At 35.1% G+C, this 17,278-nt stretch overlaps 1 protein-coding gene across 9 annotated transcripts in view; it reads right to left on the bottom strand.

The window, feature by feature from the left end:
* The window catches only part of TMEM161B (transmembrane protein 161B), a 182,014-nt gene that overhangs the window by 19,280 nt on the left and 145,456 nt on the right, over positions 1-17,278 (bottom strand). For 6 of the 9 annotated variants that reach the window (XM_055563693.1, XM_055563685.1, XM_055563669.1 and 3 more), the window contains 2 exons: positions 15,761-15,858; positions 12,156-12,312 (listed from right to left, as the gene is read on the bottom strand). In XM_055563693.1, coding sequence (XP_055419668.1) covers positions 12,156-12,312; positions 15,761-15,858 — 255 coding nt within the window. The remainder of the gene's footprint in view (positions 1-12,155; positions 12,313-15,760; positions 15,859-17,278) is intronic. The other 3 variants (XM_055563732.1, XM_055563715.1, XM_055563722.1) reach the window with 1 other exon arrangement.

The raw sequence follows: 17,278 nt of genomic DNA on the forward strand, positions 1-17,278 counted from the left end.
CTAACAGCTACTAAATCATTTATAAGCACTAAGAGTATACTGCATCACTGTAGAAGTTGGCATGATTTTGTTACATTAAGCCTAAGCAAGGTTGTCAAATTGATAGGATGTTAATTTCAACTAAAATGATTAATGGGTATTTAACAAAGCACATTTAGTTTCCATGTCATTTAAAGATGTAAGTGAACTTTTAAAACTTCTCTATAACTTAATCATTGCATACACATCCTATTACTATTTTTTCTCCTTTTCAATTAGAATATCATTCATTTCAGAGTTCTTGCAGTTATGCTCTTAAATGAAAGACATTGATAGTCTACAGTTGCTTAAACTGGAAAGACTCTAGAGGGGGAAAAAAAAATTAGGAAGATTAGGTATCCAGGAAGAAAATGACAGTAAACGCCAGTTCCAGCTAGAGGAGATAAAGGCAGGGCCTGCCTCACCCTCAGTGCAAACCCATCCCATTAACCTGGGTGAAGATATATTGTGTGTAATGAAAGGTGCTTCTGAGAGGAGTTAGCTGCGAGTGCAGAAAGAAAAAAAGGTTACAAGGCATAACTCTAAGCCCTCTTGCATAATCTAAGCTCTTGGAATAGTTTCCTATTCCAAATTTTCTAATTAACTAAAGTAATAAACACTGCAGTTTAAATTTACATTATGATTGATTTTTTTTGGTAATTCAATTAATAAAGAAAAACTACAAAGTTAAGACTTCCCTGGTTAATATTCTGAACTCCTTAGAGGAGAGAACAGCATTATAAGAGTCCATACACAATTATTTTGAAAATTATGTAATTTTAAAGCACAACTTAATTTTACTTATGATTAAGAAGTGATATAAATCACTTCAGTAAGAGCTGAAGCCAGGTTAAGTGTAAAAAATATGAACGCAAATAACAAAGGGAAAATATCTGATTTTTAAACAGAGGACTACTGGCTCTATTCCTCATGCAAACTGTAGCTTTTCTTATAACGAAGTAAAGTACCAAGTTTTCTAAGACAGCAAGATAAGAACAATTTCACAAGTCTTAAACTTCATCTAACTTTTAACATGCAAGATGGAGTTTTATGAAACATGAAACACTGTTTAAAAGTGGTGACATGGGACTTCCCTGGTGGTCCAGGGGTTAAGAATCCACCTTGCAATGCCTGGTTGGGGAAGCAAGATCCCACATGCCAATAGCAGAGCCTGCCTGCCACAACTACTGAGCCTAAACATTCTGGAGCCCGCACTGCATGAAGGATCCTGCATCAAGAAACTAAGATCCTGTGTGCTGCAACTAAGACCTGACACAGTCAAATAACTAATTTTAAAAAAAGTGGTAAAGACATCCTAGAAAACAGGTGCTCAAACTTTTCTCTCCAGGATATTCTGAATCCCATGCTCCTTATCTATCTCTTTGCCACAACTTAAAAATAAAACAAGCAAAGCTAGTGGTTCATTTTATTAGTATCAAACACTATGGGTCCATCTCTTTACTGGCATTCTGAAGAAGGGCTTACATATTAGGAGATAATAAGGAAAAAGGAGCAATATTTAAAAACACAACATAAAAACTCCAAACACCACAAAAGAAATGCTTCTGAGACTTAGCTATGATTTAACTCATTGCCTGGGGGGCCCCAAGTCTAGGCTGGAAAAACATTGCTTCATTTTTACTGAAAATGGATACAAGAGTCTATAAAGAAGACAATTTCAAACTCCTTCACTTACACTAAAAAGCAAAATAACATCTTCAGCCAGAAATGATATCAAATGACCAAAAGGAAATTTCTCAAAGATTACACCTACTGCCAAATTTTGATACCATAGAATTATTAAATAACTTACAAGGTATATCAACACTAAAGGAAGAAAAAACAAAATTAGATGCAATCAAATTCAGGTGGGAAGTATAATCATATATCATTAATATGTTAATATAACACTATACCACAAAGACCTAAAATGTTATAATGCCTACACCCAGAATTCATACTAGAAAAATCTTCAAACCAATTACTTATTGAACGCCATACTGGAACAAAACCTTTCCATATCCCATAATGTAAACACTCAAACAAATATTCTGATGTAAAAATACCACGCTCTGGCTAGGGCCAAAGGTTCAAGCTTTCATTCAATAGTTCACAAGCCTCCACTTAAATCAGAACAGTATATTTACAATCTCTTAAGTGTAAAGCCTTTGACTGTGTGATCACAATAAATTGTGGAAAATTCTTAGAGATGGGAATATCAGTCCAAATTACCTGTTTCCTAAGAAACCTGTCAAAAAGCAACACTTAGAACTGGACATAGAACAGGAGACTGGTTCAAAATTGGGAAAGTAGTATGACAAGGCTGTGTATGGTCATTTTGCTTATTTAACTTATATGCAGAGTACCTCATGCAAAATACCAGGCTGGAAGAAGCACAACCTGGAAGGAAGATTGGCGAGAAATATCAATAATATCAGATATGCAGATGATACCACTCTAACGACAGAAAGTGAAGAGGAACTAAGCTGCTGCTGCTGCTGCTGCTAAGTCACTTCAGTTGTGTCCGACTCTGTGAGACCCCATAGACAGCAGCCCACCAGGCTCCTCCGTCCCTGGGATTCTCCAGGCAAGAACACTGGAGTGGGTTGCCATTTTCTTCTCCAATGCGTGAAAGTGAAAAGTGAAAGTGAAGTCGCTCAGTGGTGTCCGACTCTTTGCGACCCCATGGACTGCAGCCTAACAGGCTCCTGCGCCCATGGGATTTTCCAGGCAAGAGTATTGGAGTGGGGTGCCATTGCTTTCTCTGGAAGAGGAACTAAAAAGCCTCTTAATTAACCCCTCAGTTCTACCTGAATAGAACACCTCCTTTAAATGCTAGCTTATTTTGCTTTATAAGATCTTCATTTCTGAAATAAACAGAATGTTCAGTTCAGTTCAGTCGCTCAGTCAGGTCCAGCTTTTTGCGACCCCATGAACCGCAGCATGCCAGGCCTTCCTGTCCATCACCAACTCCTGGAGTTCACCCAAACCCATATCCATCGAGTCGGTGATGACATCCAACCATCTCATTCTCTGTCGTCCCCTTCTCCTACTGCCCTCAATCTTTCCCAGCATCAGGGTCTTTTCAAATGAGTCAGCTCTTCGCATGAGGTGGCCAAAGTATTGGAGTTTCAGCTTCAACATCAGTCCTTCCAATGAATATTCAGGACTGATTTCCCTTAGGATGGACTGGTTGGATCTCCTTGCAGTCCAAGGGACTCTCAAGAGTCTTCTCCAACACCACAATTCAAAAGCAGCAATTCTTCGGCGCTCAGCTTTCTTCACAGTCCAACTCTCACATCCATACATGACCACTGGAAAAACCATAGCCTTGACTAGATGGACCTTTGTTGACAAAGTAATGGCTCTGCTTTTGAATATGCTGTCTAGGTTGGTCATAACTTTCCTTCCAAGGAGTAAGTATCTTTTAATTTCATGGCTGCAGTCACCATCTGCAGTGATTTTGGAGCCCAGAAAAATAAAGTCAGCCACTGTTTCCACATCTATTTGTCATGAAGAAAAACATCTATTTCTGCTTTATTGACTATGCCAAAGCCTTTTACTGTGTAGATCACAATAAACTGTGGAAAATTCTGAAAGAGATGGGAATACCAGACCACCTGACCTGCCTCTTGAGAAACCTATATGCAGGTCAGGGAGCAACAGTTAGAACTGGACATAGAACAACAGACTGGTTCCAAATAGGAAAAGGAGAACGTCAAGGCTGTATATTGTCACCCTGATTTTTTAACTTACACGCAGAGCACATCATGAGAAATGCTGGGCTGGAAGAAGCACAAGTTGGAATCAAGATTGCCGGGAGAAATATCAATAACCGCAGATGACACCACCCTGATGGCAGAAAGTGTAAAGGAACTAAAAAGCCTCTTGATGAAAGTGAAAGAGGAGAGTCAAAAAGTTGGCTTAAAGCTCAACATTCAGAAAACGAAGATCATGGCATCCGGTCCCATTCAGCTCAGCTCAGTTCAGTCGCTCAGGCGTGTCCGACTCTTTGCAACCCCATGAATTGCAGCACGCCAGGCCTCCCTGTCCATCACCAACTCCCAGAGTTCACTCAAACTCATGTCCATCGAGTCGGTGATGCTATCCAGCCATCTCATCCTCTATCATCCCCTTCTTCTCCTGCCTCCAATCCCTCCCAGCATCAGAGTCTTTTTTAATGAGTCAACTCTTCGTATGAAGTGGTTAAAGTACTGGAGTTTCAGCTTTAGCATCATCCCTTCCAAAGAACACCCAGGGCTGATCTCCTTTAGAATGGACTGGTCGGATCTCCTTGCAGTCCAAGGGACTCTCAAGAGTCTTCTCCAACACCACAGTTCAAAAGCAGCAATTCTTCAGCACTCAGCTTTCTTCACAGTCCAACTCTCACATCCACACAGGACTACTGGAAAAATCATAGTCTTGACTAGATGGACCTTTGTTGGCAAAGTAATGTCTCTGCTTTTGAATATGCTCTCTAGGTTGGCCATAACTTTCCTTCCAAGGAGTAAGCGTCTTTTAATTTCATGGCTGCAGTCACCATCTGCAGTGATTTTGGAGCCCAGAAAAATAAAGTCTGATACTGTTTCCACTGTTTCCCCATCTATTTCCCATGAAGTGATGGGACCGGATGCCATGATCTTCGTTTTCTGAATGTTGAGCTTTAAGCCAACTTTTTCACTCTCCACTTTCACTTTCATCAAGAGGCTTTTTAGTTCCTCTTCACTTTCTGCCATAAGGGTGGTGTCATCTGCATATCTGAAGTTATTGATATTTCTCCCAGCAATCTTGATTCCAGCTTGTGCTTCTTCCAGCCCAGCGTTTCTCATGATGTACTCTGCATAGAAGTTAAATAAGCAGAGTGACAGTATACAGCCTTGATGCACTCCTTTTCCTATTTGGAACCAGTCTGTTGTTCCATGTCCAGTTAGGGATGGAATACATTTTTGCTATCATGTGCTTGACATTTTTAAAGTTCTAATTTAATGTCAACACTTTTCATACTGTAATTAGGCCATAATTTATAGATGCCAATACAAAAATAAGAACAGAATAAGGACAGGTTGGCAGATTTACTTAGTAGGAAGTATTTTAAATAGACTTATCTTTGAGCTGGAGATAAGAGCTTTCAAATAGCGAACAGGCTTAATTTTTTGTGTTAAAAATGGCATATTTCTCTCATCTAGGATAAAAGCTTTAATAACATAGATGTGTTAAAGTACTACCATGTTTTAACTTAATTTACACCTTCAAGACCCAATTCTCGGATTAAGAAAATGTATTCTATACCCTAACCTCATATTGTTATTCAACAATATGTTTAGATGCTCTTTTGAGAAGGAAAGAAATACAAAGAAATCATATTCTGATACGAAATGTTGCTAGGTTTTTTTGCCAATACACAAATCTATTGCACAGTATCCTAAGGAATAAACAGAGAGGTTTTCACAGATGTTTCTCAAAAGTTTTTCACAAAATGTATGATTACCTTTTAAAAATAGATCACATTTCCACTGTAAACAATTTGCATGTAAACGGAAAGTTTTCCTAATCTATGAAAGATTATATTGTTGGGGAACACTAACAATAACCTAATGTTTTTTCCTATTCAAATGATTAAAGTTATCACATCTAGTTTTCCATAAGAAAAGGCAAACAAAATACTCAAAAATCACATCATACTTTGCATTCTTGCTGCAGAGATATCTAGAAACTCTACTAAGGTTCTGCTATAGAACAGATACTAAAAACTAAATTAAATAAAGTAATAATCCTTAAGAGCTAACCAATAAAATCCTCTTATAATAATCTGATTCTATCTTCAAATGTTTAAAAAAAACAACAAAATTCGATAAATTTTTAACTAAAACATTTTTCATATTTTCTTCGAGACAAAACTTCAATTACTTTATTTTAGTTAGAGAGAAAAGAAACGAACCTAAAATTCTCTCAGATAAATAAAAGCCAAAAACTATTATGCAACTTTAAACCCATTCTATAAAATAGTTTACAGCCAGCCTCAACTTAATCAGACTGTGGAAAAATGATGACCAGATTTTTGAAAGCATAAACATATTGGCTTTATTTAAAAAAAATAAAAGCAAACAACAAAAAACTATTAACCAATCTTCTGATTAAAATAAAACAAAACAATGAAAGTTAGCCTTATATTTTTAGATTCATAAGAAAAATTACCATTTCCTAGCCAAAAGAAAAAAAGTCATACTCGACTATAAATTAATAAACAAAAAAACAGTCCTACCTGTCACTTAAGTTCCCTATATAATGCTAGGTTTCTGACCTGAAAGGTGAATAATTTGACAGTATTAATGTCATAGAAGATCTCCAAAAGTTTGTTAAAGAATCAGGTTTTGACATACTATGTATTTTCCAAATTTTCAAGACAAAACAAGTACCTTGGCTCAGATTCAACAGCCCTGAGTCTGTTCCTTTTTCACTGGGAAACATGGTATCTTACACAGTTCACTGCAGGGTTTAGCGTTTCATTTTCCTATTAATCTAAAGCAGAACGTTTTTGTAAAGAATAATTTAGAATCGTTTAAGGAATTTAGAAGTGGCGACTAAGTCATGCTACTTTGCTGTAGTTGTCTATTTCCTATAGCAAACAAGTACAGCATTTAATTTGTAGACCTTTACAAATCTACATACAGAACTGGATATTTAACACAGAAAACCTAAGAATTTACTTCAATTTAAACCATTCACAACTTTTTGATTTGTATAAAATCTGCATGTGTGGCAACCAAGGCAAATTAAATTTTAAAACACAGTCTTAAAAATATATATCATGGGGTTTTGTACCTTAAACCATCCACACTGTAAAATACAAGCACTGTGGAAATGTGACTAACGATCCAGTTCTTTAACCAAATATAATAGGACTACTGAGAAGCTTTACCATTCTTTGTAGAACAGCTTTCTTCTCACTTAAATTCACGTAATTGATTCAGTATTACTCTGCAATACAGCTTATTCATAAGAAAAGGTTAAAAAAAAAATCCATCAATTGTACAATATTTTAATTTTTAAAAGTTTTATTTCTACCAAAGGATCTCTGAATTCTGCAAGCACCATGTTTACCTTTATACTTTTATTCTTAAATGAAAATATATGCTTCATATTACGAAATCAGTGGACATTTCTCCAGCAACTAAAACTTAATGGGTCATCATATAAGAAAGACAATTACTACAACTGCTCCATCCTCAATATAAGGCTTTCTTTACCCCTTATCTTCTACATAACATAAACCTGGCATAAATGGAAGTAGAACATACAGACTTGGACAAATTGTGGTTAGAATTACAAACTGGCAAGAGAGTAGAGCTGAGAATTAATATGGGTTTTGGAGTAAGACTGGAAGTAGGTGTGATAGCTTAGATGCGTGTACATCTCAGCTGAAGAAGGAAGCAGAGCTGACGACAAGAGATGAACCAGTTTTAAGTTCCAGGGTTCAAGATTTGAGTGTCACATGTTTTAAAAAAATCATTCTTTTGTTTTTCAAAACTTTCAAGATTCTGTAAATACTGTAATTGTTGTTCAACACAAGAATGTCAAATAAAAACTGATGAGAAGGAAAAGGAACACAAAAGTAAGACAGTTTTCTTCCTCACTTTGAAGTGAACCAATTATTTAAGTTATATGTGTCTAATTTGCAGACCATTTTAACAAAGGCTATTTCATCAGTAACAACTGCAGAGAATTTCTGAATCGACTGATGTATGTGTGACTCTGGAATTAAGTGGAGCCATTGTCCTATGTAATCAATGGAGACATGTGTTTGACTAATAAGTAGGCACATACAATAAGAAAATAAAGAGAAGCCAGACAGAGGTCACTGCAGCTAGACTGTTCATAGGGTGTGAAAGGCATACCAGATATGTTATAACTAAGATAAAAGGCTATTAACAGACTCTTCTTTGGAGTTAATCTGGATATCAGGCATTTAATTCTGGTTTCCTGCATGCCATTAAAGGTAGCAGGTCATTTTCTCACATGTTACACGTTCGAAAGAAAATCATGTACCCAAGCATATACACAATTCTACTTTCCTTCTTCTTCCCTACCCGCTTTGAGGAGGGTCAAAGTTGGCAGAAAATAGCTTGGATTATAAAGCCCTTCACCACTTTCTGTCCTCTCTGGGATGGAGAGACGGCCAGCGACCAGATCCCCGCAGGGAGGCTATTGTTTGGTGCCTTCCGCAAGTGCACTACTTCACTGAGGAGAGCCAGTTCAGTGCTGAAGACTGCTTAGGACCTTTGCTCTCACATTATCGGGCATTACTGAGTGAAATGAAAGGTAAAAAATGTATTCACATAAACAATACTTTGAATAGCTATTAAGAAGTACATTTTTCTAATTTCTCTGGTAAGTAGACATTAAAGGCTGTATCACATTAAATAAAACTGGGTATCAAGATACGCATTTTAACATAAATTTGTCATAGCTACAAAACAAAGAGAATGAAACAAAACCAAGAATATATCATAATAAACAATATTTCAGAGAATATAAAAACTCACAGTATGAAAAAAGTAATGACATATTCAGCTAGTGCTAATTATCAAGTTATAATATTTTTAGTACGTTTAATACGACGATGTCTAAGGATGCTGTTCATTCTGACTAAATGATTTTTCACTTATTTAATACTATAGAGCTAAATATTTAACCTGTTCTTCAATAAGAATACCACTGAATATCTGGGGGTCTTATTCAACTAACACACATGATCAGTATTTATACCCAGTACAATATAAATCTTGTGAAGATGTCAACTTTTAAGGCTTTGTTCTGGCTATTCTACTCTAAATTATACCTAAATCAACCCGAAAGAGTCAACAGAAGGATAGCACGGTGGTGCTGAATATCAAATCGCATCATTTATTTCAAATGGTATCCCCTGACAAGTTTAAAAGACAGTTCAGTGGTCACTGGCTGAAATAAAAAATGGAAAACATCTATTAATTCTCTTACTCCCCAACTCTGACTAAATAAACCACACAAGGAAGAAAGCAGAACTCCCCAAAACAAAGACTAGGAAAAGAAATGACAGTAGAAAAAAATTACAACAAATTTTGGAAGGCATTAAGTAAATGGACAAGTAGTAACTAATTTAGGTTTCAATTTTCTCTATGTGAGATCTACAAGGCAAGGAACCCAGTGAGAAGAAAGCCAATTCATTTATAAACCATGGTACAAAAGTCAGGAACTAGAGACAGCAGGGACCTCTAAAGGTAGGCTTGCAAAACGTAGGAAAACAAGATGGTTGGTTGAATGACTGTATTAGTATAATTAGACTTTCTAGATCTTCTGTTTTGCCGACTTACAGAGATTAAGGTGATGGCTTTCCCCCAGTTCTGGCAGAACCCAGAAGAATTAAATTTTAACGATATTAAACCAGAAAAGACTGGGCTTGGGGGTATTAGGTAAAACTTCAGGTGACAACGAAGAGCTGAGAACAGAGGCAGGGGGAGGACCCAGACATGTATTTAAATCAATGCCTGCACACTGAATGTTGAGTCTCTGAGCCTTCCCCAATCAGCTCTCATAACACTAGATGTCAGGCTTAGATCCCACATATGGGACATGGCCAGACCTTCACTCAATTAGCCACTAAAAAGCCTACCAATCAACAAGCTCCAGCCATCTGCAAGAAACTTCCAATTTTTAACCCCTCCTTCCAAATATAAATGGATACTCAAAGACCATAAGACATTCCAGAACAATCTTGAACATGACAGTGATTAAAACAAAAAGGGAGGAAGAGGGAGAGTCAGAAAATAAATAATGCAAGGTGCAAATTTAAGCATAAAAGCTATTAATGTTCTTAAAAAGATATTACACAACCACGACACACAACTGCTATGAAAATGGAGCTTTCAAAGAAGGCTTAATTTTTTTTAAAAAGTTGACATAAAAATTTAACAAAAGGGTTAAAAGAGAAAAGTAAGAGAAAAATCAAGAAAACTATAAAATAAATGGAAAGGGAGAATAAAAGTTAAAGAATCATTCAAAGAAATCCAACATCTCACTAACTAGAGTTTCTTTTTTACACTGTAGGGAGTCCTGGTCAGGGAACTAAGACCCTGCATGCCATGCGGCATGGCCAAAAAAAAAAAAAAAAAAAAACCACATAGAGAAAACAAACTACTGGTTATGAAAGGGGAGAAGGGAGGGGGAGAAAATTAGAGGTATGGGATTAGGAGATACAAGCAAACTACTATGAATAAAATAGATGTGCAACAAGGATATAGCTGTTAACCAAACGCAGTTCAAGCCCACTCAGGGATGTGTTTCACCCTTTGGGTTTCTTTGGTGGCTCAGACAGTAAAGAATCTGCCTGCAATGCAAGAGACCTGAGTTCAATCCGTGGGTTGGGAAGATCCACTGGAGAGGGGAATGGCAATCTACTCCAGTATTCTTGCCTGGAGAATTCCATCAACAGAGGAGCCTCATGGGCTACAGTCCATGGAGTCGCCAACAGTCGGACACAACTGAGTGACTAACACTAATCTAACTAACCTAAGGATATATCACATGGCACAGGGAATCATAGCCATTACCTTATAACAACTTTTAATGGAGTATAATCTGTAAAAATACCAAATCACTATGCTATAAATATGAAACTAGTACTGCATATCAGCTATACTTCAGTTTAAAAAAAAGAAGAGATGTATCTGAACTACTAAGGTTTAGAATTCTACAGAGAGTTTAGCTTCTATACAATAAAAATAGAAAATTGTTTGAGGAGGGTAATAAGAGGTCCAATCACACCAAATATTCTTAGACAGTAACTTCAACAATCCCAGAGTCAAGAAATGACCATATTTTTCCTCTATTTTGTTCATTTGACTTCTTAATTTCTTCTTCTATATGAATCTGCCAAGCACAAACAACAAATTTCCCAAGCACCACTATCAGAATGATAACTTCTCTGTGTATATGTGTGTGTGTGTGCGAGTGTGCACATAGGTTCATGCATTTAAAATAATTATTGGGCAAAATTTCAAAGTCCAAATAGAGTATATTTTATGATTTCTCAAAAAAAAAATTATCTCCATATTTAGAAAGAAAAGAAGGAAAGGGAGGAGGACAAACGTGCAATAATATCTAAAATCTAAAAAACACCATTATCATGTATTATTTAAACATGAGTAAGGAATGGCATCCGGTCCCATCACTTCATGGGAAATAGATGGGGAAACAGTGGAAACAGTATCAGACTTTATTTTTCTGGGCTCCAAAATCACTACAGATGGTGACTGCAGCCATGAAATTAAAAGACGCTTACTCCTTGGAAGGATAAGTTATGACCAACCTAGATAGCATATTCAAAAGCAGAGACATTACTTTGCCAACAAAGGTCCGTCTAGTCAAGGCTATGGTTTTTCCAGTGGTCACGTATGGATGTGAGAGTTGGACTGTGAAGAAAGCTGAGCGCTGAAGAACTGATGCTTTTGAACTGTGGTGTTGGAGAAGACTCTTGAGAGTCCCTTGGACTGCAAGGAGATCCAACCAGTCCATTCTGAAGGAGATCAGCCCTGGGATTTCTTTGGAGGGAATGATGCTGAAGCTGAAACTCCAGTACTTTGGCCACCTCATGCGAAGAGTTGACTCACTGGAAAAGACTCTGATGCTGGGAGGGATTGGGGGCAGGAGGAGAAGGGGACGACAGAGGATGACATGGCTGGATGGCATCACCGACTCGATGGACATGACTTTGGGTAAACTCCGGGAGTTGGTGATGGCCAGGGAGGCCTGGCTTGCTGCAGTTCATGGGGTCGCGAAGAGTCAGACACGACTGAGCGTCTGAACTGAACTGAAGGAAAGCTGCAAAGAACTACCTAAAAGGGGTAAAAGGGGCTCCCTCTGTGACGTGAGTCAGACAGGAAAGGAAAGGGAGGGAACTGCTTTCTTTCCTTGTATTTCACCTTTTAAACTATCTACCTCCATTAAAAAATTTTTTTTCCAAGTATATAAAGAGGATTTCAACAAAGAAACATTCTCTAATGATCTAAAATCCTTTCTAAATCAGAGACAAGATCTAATAGTGTTAGCTGTAAAAGGAAAACAAATTCATAAATTAATATTAATGATGTTTTGAAGGATACATTGCAAAAGACAAAACAAGCAGGCACCAGACTAAGCTGATATTCATTTCTTGTGTGGGCTTCACACAACTGTAGTAGACTTCAGTTACTAGATAGACAACTGTAGCAGCCACTGTGAAATCCACCAGCCACTGGTATTCTGGAAAGTAATGCAATGCTGAAAAATAAAGGTTTAAGAAAGAAAGTTTTACTTAAACTGAAAAACAGCTTTAGGAAGATTTATCAATAATTAACTTCAAATGTGAGATTTTATTGTTTGATGATTTGCCATGTAAGGTGTGCAAATATGAGAATCTAAAAATGTGAGAAATAGATTGAGAATACTGGCATCCAAAACTAAACTTTAATACATTGTAAATTAAATAATAAAATTGAAATGATTACCAAAATTATTTAAATGGTTGTTAAAAATATGATTGCAAAATGAGTTGGTATTTTTTTAAATGATTAGCTTTCACAGAAATTATAAATTATTGCTTGAAAAAAAAGAATCTGAGCAATATTTTAGCTTTAGAATATAACTTGATAGAGTACTATACAGATTTACTTATATTCATTTCTATGAAACAAGAGAGTTGGACTTCATGTCACATATTACTAACCTTACTAACGGAGGATTAGTAATTTTGTGAGTTACTGCAGGCTAAAATAATAAATTAAGTAAATACACTTTTTATTCTCTAGAAGAAAAGTTCAAGAAATGCCTGTCAACTCTCCATAAAACCACACTCCTTCAACAAACTATTTCAACCTTAAGGGTTGACATTAAAATTAACATTGTCTCAAAGTGTAATTCCATTCCCTTTTCTTGGATATTCTGGTTTATTTCTGCCAGAGAATAGTCTCAAAGATCAATATCATTTTGCAAAAGACCTTCTAGAAATGTGGAAATATATCATGTACCAGAACACCATTTCCTATGTTCTCACTGGCACATAATAAAATGATCTACATTACTCTGGGAAAATTTTAGTTGTAATATGTAACACCTGAGGATATTTTAAAATCCGAATTTACAAAAAAAAAAAAAAAGAAAAAAAAAGGCTTTTAAAAATAAAGTACCACTCAAAATAAGAGTTATTTAAAATATGAAAATAAACTAACCAAACTTACATCTTCATGAGGTGACAGCAAAACTTCCAGTTCCTTTCATAATTAGGTATATTCTTTATTCATGTCAATTTAACACACTTACTTTGCCTTCAAAGCTATTTTAACTGCTTTAGGTTTTTTGTTGTAATAGACCTAATAACTTCTGAACATCAGTCTGAAAGATCTACCCTAAAGTAGTTGAAGAAATCCTACTCTGTAGAACCCTCTCCTCCCCTGTAGTCATTCAGTTGAACTTCTTAAATAACTTTCTGGAAGGACGGCAGAGAAATGGAACAGATAGTCAAAGACCTGTTTATCTAAAGATAAAGTTATTTCAGTTTTTACTAACAAAAGTTAAAGTAAATGTTCTAATTCTCCATGCCTGCCCACATTCACACAGGCTTCCCCCAGGGAACTCATTCATAGCAAACAGAGAGGTGACATTCAAATGTTCTTATGTCCTTTAAGAGATTTGTCTAACAGATAGCTAACACAAACTCAAAGACTTTTAAGATAGTTATTGGGCTATCAATAGTACATACATTCAATAAAAGAACAAATTATATATATTCTTGGTTATGTATATAACTCAAGTATTACATTCTTCTTTCTGTATTCAATAATGTAATTATATACATGTATATACATATATTCTCTCAATAGAATATTGCACTAAAAACCGAGAGTTCATCAATTCTAGTGATTTGATTTAGCCTCCTGAGAGCACCTAAAGGGCAGGTAGAAAACCCTCTACTTTTACCTAAACAGAGACACAGAGCATGCATTCACAAATGATGATATAAACATAAACATAAATAGCATCTCTATTACTGATTAACTAGAATAATCTTGATGTTACATGATCAGTTATTTAACAAGTACGATTTGCAATTATTGCTCAAAATTGGAAAACCAAATACTGAATAAGCTGAAGCCACATTACCCCTAACTTCAATTTTTTAAGTTCATTAAGTAGCCTAATTCTCGCTAAATGTCTCTACCACATTCAGAGTTATTTAACTCCTCTATCTAACAAGTTGAAAAAAAAAGTCAGTAATAGTTACATACCTCATAGAACTGTGAGGGCAACATAATACAAATAAAGCACTTATAACAATGTCTGATAAGTAGTCAATTTAAACTATTATTAAGGTTGATTAGCTGATAGTTATCCATTACACATCAGTTATTAGTAAGAACAGCAAAACTCTGTTTTAGAAATCAGGAAACGTGTATAAGTATTCTTGTCCAAGTACCCACACCTATCAGATTAACAAAACAAATGGGATAACTAATCAAAAAGTTCAAGTGCTTTTACATGTTTTAAATATTGCATGAAAAACAGTTAAAAAGAAAAAAAGGGGGATGAGGTAACCAGTCTCAATGGTCTGAATAACACTAGACAACTAACGTATGTTGTTCATCACTGACACTTTGTAGGATACCCATTCCATATATATATATGCACACATACATACAATCTTGTAAATGAAGCATCAACTTTCAAATGTAATGAAGGCACCTTGTTTCACAAAGTAATTCTTTATGAGATGTGAAGTGACTCTATTAAGATTTTTCTGTGGTGGTGTGATTTAATCCAAGAAGGACCAAATTACATAATGATATACAGCATTACCAAAATTATTTTTAAATGTCATTTTAATTTCTTACTTATCATATAAAACTGTAGTTCTTAAACCTAGTCAAAAAATCAGAACCATGTGGAATACTTAAAACAACACAAATTCCCAGAGTCCCAGAAACCACTGTAGATTTACTGAATCATCAAGGGTAGGTATAAGAGAAACTTTATCTTTAATGAGCTGCTTAAGTGGTTCTGATATACAGCCAGGTCTGAAAACTAGTGTTCTAAACAATATCACCTTAGATGCTTTTCTCTTATAGGATTTGAATAATTTCATATAAATTTCACTTTAAATTTAAAATCATTATAGTTATTATATCATTTTAAACACTAATATACAGGGGGAAAACTGACTGACTTATTCAGAGATATCCAATAAAATCTTGAATAAGTAAAGTTTTCTATTTCTAATCCAATTCATCATCCTAAAACCATTTTCCTTTCTACTAAATATAACATAAGGTTGAATTGCTTTAAATATATGTGGTTTAATACAAACATACAGATGCCTTTCTACAAGCAACATTATAAAACATGAAAACTGATACAGATGGCAACTTAGAATTTGAGATAGTAAAAACGGTAACCTCAGCATATACAAAAACTGTGTAACAAACTTGCATAAGACAGCCTCTTCTGAAAAATGGGGAAAAATAAGGCTTACTGTAAGTTAGGTGGATAGAAAAACAAATTCAATTCAGATGAAGTCATTTTGAGCTTTTTAGCTCTGAGAAAGATTTCAGTCTGTATAATGGACTTAATGATTAGGAAAACAAAAGAATCTAACAACAAAAGATAAATTCAAGTACTTTCACTAGCATAATATAAGACTGAGATTTACAGAACACTTTACCCAGATTTCCCTTACCTAAAGTATCCACTTCTGTAACTGACTTTGTTTCTAGATGGAGATCAATATCCTTTGGAATGGTTAGTGGCTTACTTTCAATGTGACCATTATATTTCCTATAAAAATCAGACAAGTGACACAAAAAACAAGTTACCCTCACTGTTATTCAAGTGTTTGTATCAAACTAACTACAAATGAGGTTATATATTTCACAGCGAAAAAGAGGCAGAAGTTCTCATATTTTATCAAAAAGGAGGTAAGGGACTAAAAAGTAGATTTCAAAAGGGGAACTACAAAATATGGATGTAAATTATTAAGAGAACACACAGATTACCAGGAAAAGAGTTACCTATACTAGTGACAGAAACAAAACCTTGACTGCTAGCTTACCATTTCACCCATTTTTCCTGCTCTCTTCTGGGATTTAAAGACGGCCCTAACATCTCTTTCCTGAGGCACACAAGTAAAAGGAAATGAAGACAAAATGCATTTCACTTTGAAATTATACACGTACACACATACATACATATAAACAGACCTGTAGCTATAAACAAATCAGAACTGAAAATATATATGAAGATTTATGTGCATGAGAAATTCAGAAATGTGCAAGGCCAGTTCAGAGCTGCTTTTACAAAGAATCATGGGTGGAGGAAAACAAGAGAATTCTTCAGGTGCATGTGTATTATTTCCAAATTTAATTTTTAAATGCAATCAAACATAAATCAAAAGCAATAAACTAAGTTTCAGTAACAATAATTATAGCACCAAGAAATGACTTTGTATTTATCCTTTAATAAGTATAAACTGGGAAAACCTCAATAAAAATTTTAATTCATGTCAATAAATCAAATAATAATTACTGCTACTAAAACAGGATAGTGCTGTTAATGTATCTTTTTGTAAATGTAAAGCATTTTCAAAATACAAAAATTATGATAAAAATAACAAAATTATTGGATACAAGGCATATAATAAAAATTCAAATGTTTATAAAATAAATACTATACTACCTAAGCTCACAAATGTTGACCATGGTAGTTGTGAGAGGCAAATGCAGAGTAGTTAAAAGGAAATGTAGAAACTAAAAATTGACCTGGATTAAAATTCTGACTCTAATAGCTATGTGAACTCGAGCAATTCATTTAACACCTCTAAGCAACACCTTCCTTACTAGCAAAATATAAATTAATAATGAATATTTAGGGTTATTGCATGGATTAAATAAGACTGCATAAAAGTGCTTTGAAATTTTTAATATTTGACAGAAATATTTTATTAAAGAATATAACCACTGGAATACAAAGAAGGAGGATTTACACTTAATATTCCAATGACCTTCAAGGTGTATTTGTAACGATAAGTGAAAAAGAAAATCATGGCCAAATCAGAAAAGACTTTTCAAACTTCCAATTTCAAATAATCATTACTGTTCAAAAAAACTTTTCAGTCTCTATAAATCCATTCACCCACATTAATATAATTTTTATGATATACACGAGGAATTGGTGATAATGTCACCGACATTTTAAAATA

The sequence above is a fragment of the Bubalus kerabau genome, chromosome 1 (assembly GCF_029407905.1).
Source record: "Bubalus kerabau isolate K-KA32 ecotype Philippines breed swamp buffalo chromosome 1, PCC_UOA_SB_1v2, whole genome shotgun sequence".
Taxonomy (NCBI): domain Eukaryota; kingdom Metazoa; phylum Chordata; class Mammalia; order Artiodactyla; family Bovidae; genus Bubalus; species Bubalus kerabau.